The sequence below is a fragment of the Macrobrachium nipponense genome, chromosome 16 (genome assembly GCF_015104395.2).
Source record: "Macrobrachium nipponense isolate FS-2020 chromosome 16, ASM1510439v2, whole genome shotgun sequence".
Taxonomy (NCBI): domain Eukaryota; kingdom Metazoa; phylum Arthropoda; class Malacostraca; order Decapoda; family Palaemonidae; genus Macrobrachium; species Macrobrachium nipponense.
In genome coordinates this window covers 8,722,087-8,732,361 of record NC_087209.1, presented here as the reverse complement: position 1 = coordinate 8,732,361, position 10,275 = coordinate 8,722,087, and the positions used below count along the sequence as shown (strand labels likewise).

General features: G+C 25.1%; 1 protein-coding gene across 1 annotated transcript in view; it reads left to right on the top strand.

The window, feature by feature from the left end:
• Nucleotides 1–922, top strand: part of LOC135195262 (piggyBac transposable element-derived protein 4-like) — a 984-nt gene extending 62 nt beyond the window's left edge. Inside the window, exon 1 of the mRNA XM_064221521.1 lies at nt 1–922. This exon is cut by the window's left edge and continues 62 nt beyond it. Coding sequence (XP_064077591.1) covers nt 1–922 — 922 coding nt within the window.
• Nucleotides 923–10,275: the final 9,353 nt, after the last annotated feature.

Sequence of the window (10,275 nt, the reverse complement as noted above, 5' to 3'; positions counted from 1 at the left end):
TGATTCAGAATTTGGGTCAGATATAGACGATCCTACACCAAATGATGATACTACTGATGAAGATGATACCACTGATGAAGATATGGATGAAGACGTTCCAGCAACATGCTCATCAACCACAAATTCATTGTGTTGGAATAAAATTGATAATAATAACCCCATTCAATTATGTAATATTTTTTATTACACAGCTTCCCATAAGGTAATTGGTTTTGAAAACTTAAATCCTTATGAGTGTTTCACAAGATTTTTTCCAGATAAAATTTATGAACATGTTGCAAAAGAAACTAATAAGTATTTTAAATCAATGATAGCTACAAAACATCCTTTGCCAAGAAGATCAAGATACCACCAGTGGTCAGATGTAACTTCTGAGGATATAAAAGCTGTTGTTGCTATTGAAATAGCAATGGGTATACTACATAAACCCACAATTGAAAGTTACTTTAGTGAAAGTAGCTTTTTATTTGATACTCCTGGCTTCAGAGAAGTTTTTTCAAGGGATAAGTATCAGTTGATTAGATCAGCTATTCATTTTAGTGATAATGATAAGAAAGATGGGAATGATAGACTATCTAAGATCAGGCCAATATTAGAAATGGTAAAAGATTTATATGGGAAGTACTATGTAAGCAATAAAGAAATCAGTATTGATGAAAGCATGATAAAATTTAAAGGTAGGCTATTTTTCAAACAATATTTACCATCAAAGCCTTCAACTAAATGGGGAATAAAAGTATGGTCAATGACAGATGCACATACAGGTTACCTGCTTAAATTTAATGTATATACTGGGAAGGATTCTGCTCGTCAGCCATCAGAAGGGTTGGGTACGCATGTTGTTTTATCTTTGTTAGAGGGTTATGAAAACAAAGGTCATATTATTTATATGGACAGTTTTTATAACAGTGTGGATATTTAAGACAAACTACTTGAGAAAAAAACTTTAGCTTGTGGAACAGTTAGGATAAATAGGAAGGGTCTGCCAGCTGCAATGAAACAAATAACTGTGAAAAAGGGAGCTTTACCAGTAACATGGTGAGAAGTGATGGTAAAATCCATGCTTGTTCTTGGCAAGACACAACCAGGGTTAATTTACTGTTTAGTTTTGGGACAGAAGGGACATATAAAGTAAAAGTTCATTCAAAGAAAGGTGACAGAGAAATTGATAAGCCCTGCATTCATGTAGAATATGATAAGTATATGGGGGGAGTTGATAAGTTTGATCAACTTTGTTCAACGTACCCTTACAATAGAAAGAGCCAGAAATGGTACCAACCCATCTGGCACTTTATAGTTGAGGCAACATTAGTAAACTCAAACATATGCTATAATATTCAGAATCCCACTGCCAAGCTTGATAAAAAAAAATTTAGGGAAAAAATGATTAACACTTTGTTAGAAGGGTATAAGGGTAGCAAAACTCAAAGAAGGGGTAGGTATTCAAATCCTATGGAATCTAGACTAACTGAAAGGCATTTTTCAGCAGAGTATGTTGACAAAAACCACAAACCCCAATGTATTGTATGCTCTATCTTGCCATTGCCAAAGAATTGCTTGAAGAAAGGTATAGGAGAATTGTAAGAGAAAGCAAACCACCTATTTTTGTGATCAGTGTGTTGAAAAACCACTTCTTTGTATCATTTCATGTTTTGAGACATATCATACCTTAAAGGTGTACAAAAAACGTTGCCAATGTGGAAAATAAAAGTGTGAAACATTGATGAATTTGCTAGAGGATTATTGGTGAAATTAATAAAGTCATCTAAGAAAAAGAATTTGTGCCATTTTTCTTCATTTTTACCCTTTAATCAAATAATTTAAGTCAGAAAATGATACGTAAATCCAAGGAAAAATATTGTGAAATACTGATAATGCAATGGTTCTAGAACACATAAAAATTGGTTTCAGTAAATTTTATGCATTTTCAATTTTTCATTGAAAATGTGCACAAAGCTGTGAAACGTACGCATTTCTAAATACTCAGCGAAAGGGTTAAGATGCGTCGTAACAAGATTTTCAGCGTAAGTCGGAACATTAAAAAATACCACATGATTTAATGTAAATACGTATCAATAACAAAGTGAGAACAATTCCTTACCTGTATTAATTTGGTTGGCTTGCACACTGCAGAGGAAGCTGCGGTGCTGGAGAGACTGGGGGAGGTTAGTGAAGAGAAGCAGAACCTCCAGAAGATGCTGGAGATGCTGGGGCAGGCGAGTCTTGAGGTGAGGCAGAACATACTGGAGATGCTGGGGCAGGTGAGTCTGGAGGTGAGGCAGAACCTACAGAAGGTGCTGGAGATGCTGGGGCAGGTGAGTCTGGAGGTGAGGCAGAACCTACAGAAGGTGCTGGAGATGCTGGGGCAGGTGAGTCTGGAGGTGAGGCAGAACATTCAGAAGGTGCTGGAGATTGTGGGGCAGGTGAGTCTGGGTTAGCAGAACATTCAGAAGGTGCTGGATATTGTGGGGCAGGTGAATCTGGATTAGCAGAGGCAGCTGAGGTAGAGGGTACAGGATCTCTTGCAGGCCTCTCTACTTTCTTAAAATACTGCTCCAGGTTAGTCTGAACAGAGAGCAACCTCTTCTCATCCAAGATCTCCTTGTAACACTGCATCAAATCCATGATGCCTCTGGAAACCCTAGTGAACCTGTCCAAGTTGGGATCCTGAGCCTCAAAAGTTGCCAACGCTTGCTGCAACTCTGCAAAACCTCTTGCCAAGTCCTGCCTTGTGAAAGCCTTAGACTCTGGGGTGGGTGCTTCTTCTTCTTCCTCTATCATCTGCTTCTCCAGTTGTATCAGGTCCTCAGCAAGGGTAACTCCTCGCCATGAGACTCCAGCAGCTCTGTAACATCATCAACCTCCATCTCCAAATTGATTTTCTTACTCAGGGCAACAACGTTCTTTACAACTTGCTGAACTGTGTCCTCAAACCCATGGAAATCATTCACAAATTGAGGAAAATTTTTATCCAGACACCATTCATGTTTGTTTGCTTAACCTCCTCCCAGGAATCAGCAATGTTCTTTACAGCATCAAGGATGTTGTAGGATTTCCAAAAGTCCTTCAGAGTCAAGTCCTTCTTGGTTTCAGTTGCCTGTAAAGCCATAGCAATTGTCCTTCGTAGGTAGTAGGCCTTGAACGAAGCAATCACTCTTGGTCCATAGGCTGTAAAAGGGCCGTGGTATTAGGTGGAAGGTAAACCACCTTGACATTAGGGTTAAAGTCTCCCAGCTGGGCAGGGTGTCCAGGGGCATTGTCCAGCACTAGCAACACCTTAAAGGGGATACCCTTGGAGGCGCAATACCGCTCCACACTTGGCACAAAATGGTTTACGAACCAGTCCTCAAACACCGCAAGTGTCACCAATGCCTTCTTGTTTGACTTCCAAATTACTGGTAGTTGACCCTTCCAAATGCCCTTGAGTGCCCTTGGATTTTCAGCCTGATACACCAACAAGGGCTTCAGTTTGAAGTCGCCAGCAGCATTACCCCCGAGAAGTAAAGTTAGCCTCTCCTTGCTGGCTTTATGACCGGGTGCTGACTTCTCCTCCTTGGCGATGTATGTGCGGTTAGGCATACGCTTCCAAAACAAACCTTTCTCATTCACGTTAAACACTTGCTGAGCAAAATAACCCCCCTCCTTCATTATCTCAGACAACGCTTTAGGAAATTCACTCGCTGCTTTCTCATCACCACTAGCAGCTTTACCTTGCACTTCAAGGTTATGGTAATTGGCCCGAGCCTTAAATCGTATAAACCAACCCCTACTAGCCACAAACTCTTCACTTTCACTTCCCTCCCCCTTTTCTTTTTTCAACGCTTCAAACAATCTTTTCGCCTTCTCCTGAATCACCATAAGGCTGACTGGGATGCGCCTTTGATTTTGGTCTTCCAACCAAAGCACAAATAACCTTTCCATTTCAATGATTAGACCACTACGCTGCTTGGTTATCACTGTCGCTTTCACAGGAGCAGATCCTTTCACATGTTAAACGATGCGCTCTTTATCTTTGATAATGGTAGCAACAGTCGAACGACTAAGGCCAAGCAACCTTTCAATGTTTGTTGGCATTTCTCCCTTCTCAGATCGCTTTATAATGTCCACTTTAACTTCCATGGTGATGGCCTTTCTTTTCTTCGATGCACTACCATCAGAAGAGTCCGCGTAAACAACCAAAATGGTGTATGGGCGAGGAATGAGCGTAGTGAAGCGATGCCGTCCTCTCCCCCACAAAGCGTATTCCTCCGCCGTGCACCCAAAACTAGTTCGGGTTTGTTTACGTCTCTTACGGCACTAAACCGTTTAAGACGGAACGACGCATAATATTATTTTTTATATTTTTATGGGGGCGCGTTCGTAACCACAAAACAGCATAAGTCGAGACCAGAGTAACCCGAGGACTCACTGTAACTGTAAAGACCAGAGACATAGGAGCTGAAAAGGGTTATAATCGGAGATGATCTAACTCGAGTCTTCAGTATACTAGGTCAAATCAAAGATGATAATCATATGTAGTTAATTAACATTTATATTTTAGAAATCGGAGAATGTATGTAATTCCCGATGAATTATTAATAAATATAAATAAATAAAATAAATAAATGAATAAAAATAAATAAAAATATATAAAAAAATAAATAAAAATAAATAAATAAAAATAAATAAATGAAAATAAATAAAGAGATATATAAAAACTAAATTAATTAAAATAAAATAAATAAATATTCTAAAAATAAATAAATAGAAATAAAATCAATTATATATAAATTGAATAAATAAATAAAAAAATAAATACAAATAAATAAATAAATATATAAAATAAAATAAATAGGAAATAAATAAATATATATAATTTAATTAAATAAAATAAAAAATTAAAACTATAAAACAGAAATAAAAAAATAAATAAAAACAAATAAAAAACGAAAATAAATAAATGAAAAATAAAAATATTAAATAAATAAATAAAAAAATTAAGTTAGTTGATTTGGATTTATGTATTTAAAAAAAATATGAATAAGAAAATAAATAAAAAAATAAATAAATAAATAAAATAAAAATTAAAATGAAAATTAAAATAAATAAATAAATTAAATAAATAAAAATATATGAAATAAAAATAAATAAAAAAAAATAAAAATAAAAATAAAAGGAAATAATAAAAAATAAATAAAAAAATGAAAATAGAAAAAACAAATAAAAATAAAAAACAATAAGAAAAACATAAATAGAAATAACTAATAAGAAAACTCGATTAAAAAACTGAATAAAATGAAATAATAAAATTAAATGCAATAAATAAATAAAAGTAAACTTAAAATAAAATAAATGAAAACGTAAATTAAATAAAATTGAAATTAAAAACAATAAAAGCTACTAATGTGCCTAAAAAAGAAATAAAAAATAAAAATTAAAAATTAAAAAATAAGCTAAATAAAAGTTTAAATAAAAATGGAGAAAATTATAAATAAAATAAATAATGAATAAAATAAAAATAAAAAGTAAAAAATAAAAAAGAAAATAAAAAATGAATAAATAAAATAAAATAAACATAAATTAAATAAAATAAAAAAAATAAAGTACATGTAAATAAATAAAAAATAACTAAAAAAAATAAAAATGAATAAAATGAAGAAGTAAAATGTAAAAATAAATAAATTACTAATAAATAAATATATGAATGAATAAAAATAAGTAAATAAAAAAAAGAAAATAAAATAAATAAAATTAATAAATAAAAATAAAGAAAAAAATAAATACATTAATAAAGATAAAAATAAATAAAGAAAAATAAATAAATAAATAGAAATAAATAAATATACAAATGAATACATAAATAAATAAACAAATAAAAAAGGTAAACAAATTAATAAAAAATATATAAATAAATAAATAGAAACAAATAAATAAAAAAATAAGTTAAAAATTAATAATTCAATTATAAACAATGAATAAATACAAAAACAAGAAAATAAAATAAATAAATGAAAAATAAAAAATAAATTAATAAAAAATTAAGATTAAGAAAAATAAATAAATAAATAAAAAAGTAAAAAAAAAAACCATAAATGAAAAAAAATATATTAAAATAAGAAATAAATATAATAAGAAAATAAAAATGAAAATAAATTAAGGAACAATATTAAACAAGTAAGTAAATATAAACAAATAAAAATAATTAAATAAATAAAAAAATAATTAATTAATAGAAATATATAAATAAATGAAAAATATGTAATTAAAAATAAATAAATAAAAATGGAATAAAAACAAACAAATAAATGAATAAAAAAATAGATATAACTACAAATAAATAAATAAAAAATAATAAAAAATATATAAAATAAAGAAAAAAAAAATAAATATAGATGAATAAGTAAAATTTAATAAATAAATAAATAAATAGAAAATTAAATAAAAAAAGTAAATAAATAAAAATAGATAAGTAAATAAACAAAAAAAATAAATGAAAATAAGTAAATAAAAATTAATAAATAAAATAAAAGAATATATAATTAAATAAATAAATAAATAAATAAATAAAAATAAAATAGATAAAAATAAATATATAAAAATAAATATATATATATATATATATATATATATATATATATATATATATATATATATATATATATATATATATATATATATATATATATATATATATATATAATATAAAAATGAAAATATAAAAAAGAATAAAGAAAATAAATACATAATAATAAGTAAAAAACATAAAAAAATGAAAACAAATAAATAAATAAAAGATAAAAATAAATAATTAATAAATAAAATAAAAATAAAATACTAAGAAATAAAAAATAAAAAATAATTAATTAATAAAAAATGCTAAAAATTATAAGGAGTAAATAAACAAAATAAAATAAAAAATAAAAAAATGAATAAATAGAAAATAAACATAAATAATTAAAGTAATTAAATAAAATAAAAAAACAATAAAATAAATAAAAAATAAATAAAATCGAAAAAATCATAAATAAATAAATAAACTGCAAAATATAAATAGATAAATAAATAAATAAATATAAATGAAAATAAAAAATTAAAGTAAATAAATAAATAGATATAAAATAAATAAAATAAATAAAAGTAACAAAATAAAATCATTCAAAGTAAAAAATATAAATAATAAGGAATAAATAAATAAATAAGAAATAAAATAAAATAATGAAGCAAAAATTAAAAAAATTAATAAATAAAAAAAAAAATAATAAAATAAAAATAAAAATAAAAAATAGAAAATGAATAAATAAAACCCAAAAATAAGAAAAATAAAAAATAAATAAAAGATAAATAAAAATAAAATAAAAATAAATAAACATGAATAAAAAAGAAAAATAAATAAGGAAAAATAATAAATAAGTTATAATTCTAAAATGGAAATAAATAAAATATATTAAATTAAAAAAAAATTAAAAAAAAATAAAATAAGATAAAAATAAAAAAAATAATGAAATAAATAAAACTAAAAATAAATAAATAAATAAATAAAAAAATGAAAAATAAAAATAAATAAACTGAAAAAACAAATTGTTTAAAAAAATAAATAATTTGAATAATAAAAAATAAATAAGTATAAAATAAAAATTTACGTTAAGAATAAAAAAAAGGATAAAATTAAAATAATAGAATAAAAGGAAATAAAAAAAATAAAAAATAAATAAAAATAAAAATAAATGAACTGTTATTAATAGATTAAAATTAAACTAAAAATAAATAAACACAATGTGTAAAAAAATGAAAAATAAATAAAAAACAAGAATAAAGTAAAAAATGTAAATAAATAAAAATAGATAAAATTATAGGTAAATAAAAAATTAAAAATTAAAAAATAAAAAAATAAAAAATAAATAAATACATAAATAAATAAATGGAAAAAAGTTTAAATAAAAAAATTAAATAAAAATGAAAAAAAATAAAAAAAAATAAATAAAATGACAAATCAAAAATAAAATAAAAAAGAATGAAATAAGATAAATAAAAAATGGTAAAAAAAAAATAAATTAAAATAAAGATAAATAAAGAAAAACAGATAAATAAATTAAAAGAATTAAAATAAAAAGAATAAATAAAAAATAAAAATAAAAAAAAAATAAAAATTGAAATAAAAAGAATAAATAAAGAAGAAATAAATAAATAAAGAATAAAAAATAAAAATGAATAAATAAAGAAAATAATAAAAATGAAAAAGGAAAAAAGAAGGTAAAAAATAAAAAGAAATGGGAAATAAATAAATAAATAAAAATTAAAAAAATTAAAAAAAAATAAAGAAAATAAATAAAATAAATCAAAATTAAACAAATAAAAATCAAATGGAATAAAGAAAAATAGATAAAAGCAAATACAGATAGATAAAAATAGAAAAATAAATAAATAAAAATAAATAAAAATAAATTAAAAAATGAATAAAGATAAATATAAATGAATAAATAAATAAGTAAATAAATAAATAAAATTAAATAGATAAAAAATGAATAGAAATAAATAAATAAATTAATTAATAAATAAAGAATAAAAAATAAAAATAAATCATATATGAAAATAAATAAAAAATTAGAAACCACACAAATAAAAATAAATAAATAAAAATGAATGAATAAATAAAAATAGATTAATATATAAAAATAAAAAAATTAATGATTAAAAATAAATAAAATAAAAATACGTAAACTAATAAAAATAAATACATAAATGAATAAAAATAAATAAATAGAAATAAAATAAATAAATACATAAATAAAAATATATAATAAAAATAAAGAAATAAAGTTAAATATAGAAATGAATAAATAAAAATAAGTAAATAAATATTATAATAAATAAATAACTAAATGAAAATAAATATATATAAATAAATAAAAATAAGCAAATAGATAAAAAAGGAATAAAAATAAGTAAATGGAAACAAATATATAAATAAAAATAAAAATAAAAATAAATAAAAATAAATAAATAAAAATAAATAAATATAAATAAATAAAGAAAAATAAATAAATAAATAAATAAATAAATAAATAAATAAATATAAAAAAATATATAAATTAAATAGAAATGATAAATATATATAAATGAATGAATAAATAAATAAAGATAATTAAATATATAAATAAATAAATAAAGAAACAAATAAACAAGATAAATAAATGAATAAAAATACATTAATAATAAATAAAAATAAATAAAAATAAATAAATAAAAACAATAAGTAAAAAAATAAACAATTCAATTTAGTCACAGGTTGGTGACGAAATCTATTTATCCCTGAGACATTGAAATCATCTGGACTAACAGGTATAGCTAGCTGGAAGTGGATGGTGGCTCTGGTAACCCCATTGGTGGAGTGGTTAGTGTTACAGGCCATCCAAGTGATGTGTCATCTGCGTCCGGTGCTCCCTCTCTCTCTCTCTGTGTGTGTTTGCTCTCAGTGTATCTGGTGTCTGCTGATTTCTATTTCTCATGGTGGGGAAGGGCGGGGGGGAATTGTGACACCATTCATACATATAGATTAAAAATTTAGCTACCTAGAAAGTCCAGAACATTACTTGAGCGCTTTATTCCATTGCACTCATCAGAGGGCCGTAATATGGCTTTTTGTACCTTATTCCAACACTTGCATTCTACACAGTTTTGTTCACGAGGACCTACTAGACCAGTGACACTAGCGTGAAGGTAAGGGCAATTAAACTAAGCCTGAAAATTAGGACACTATAGTAAATCCTATAAATATAATAGCTTTTATTAAGACCAACTCCCCTGAATAATTATAAAGCTATATGAGATATTAGCACTTGAACTAGACGTCTATAACCTTCTCCTCAGCTCGTGTTTAATGATACTAAGGATAGATATTTTGCACTCTTCACTATGTATAACAAAAGGTCAATATAAACTAAAGTCTCCGAGAGATCTAAAGTTAATGAAACAAGTAATCAAAACTGAATTTGCTGGTTAGACAGGAATAGTACCCGATATTAAAGTATCAAAATCCTAAGTTATTCTTGCAACCTCATGTGAAACGTAATACTTACAGCTCGCAGTTTCTTATGCTGAGGTCAAAGGCCCTTTTAACAGTCAAACAGCAATCTCTCAGTAGCACCAGCACAGTTGAGAGAGAACAGAAATTCAATCATGACTACATTGGAAGATAAGGACAGTAAAAACTAGAAAAAAAAAAAAAAGTTTCATAATCACATTCTCGCCAAACTAAAAGTTATGGAAATTTGTTTTAAATATTGTTTTAAAGTAATA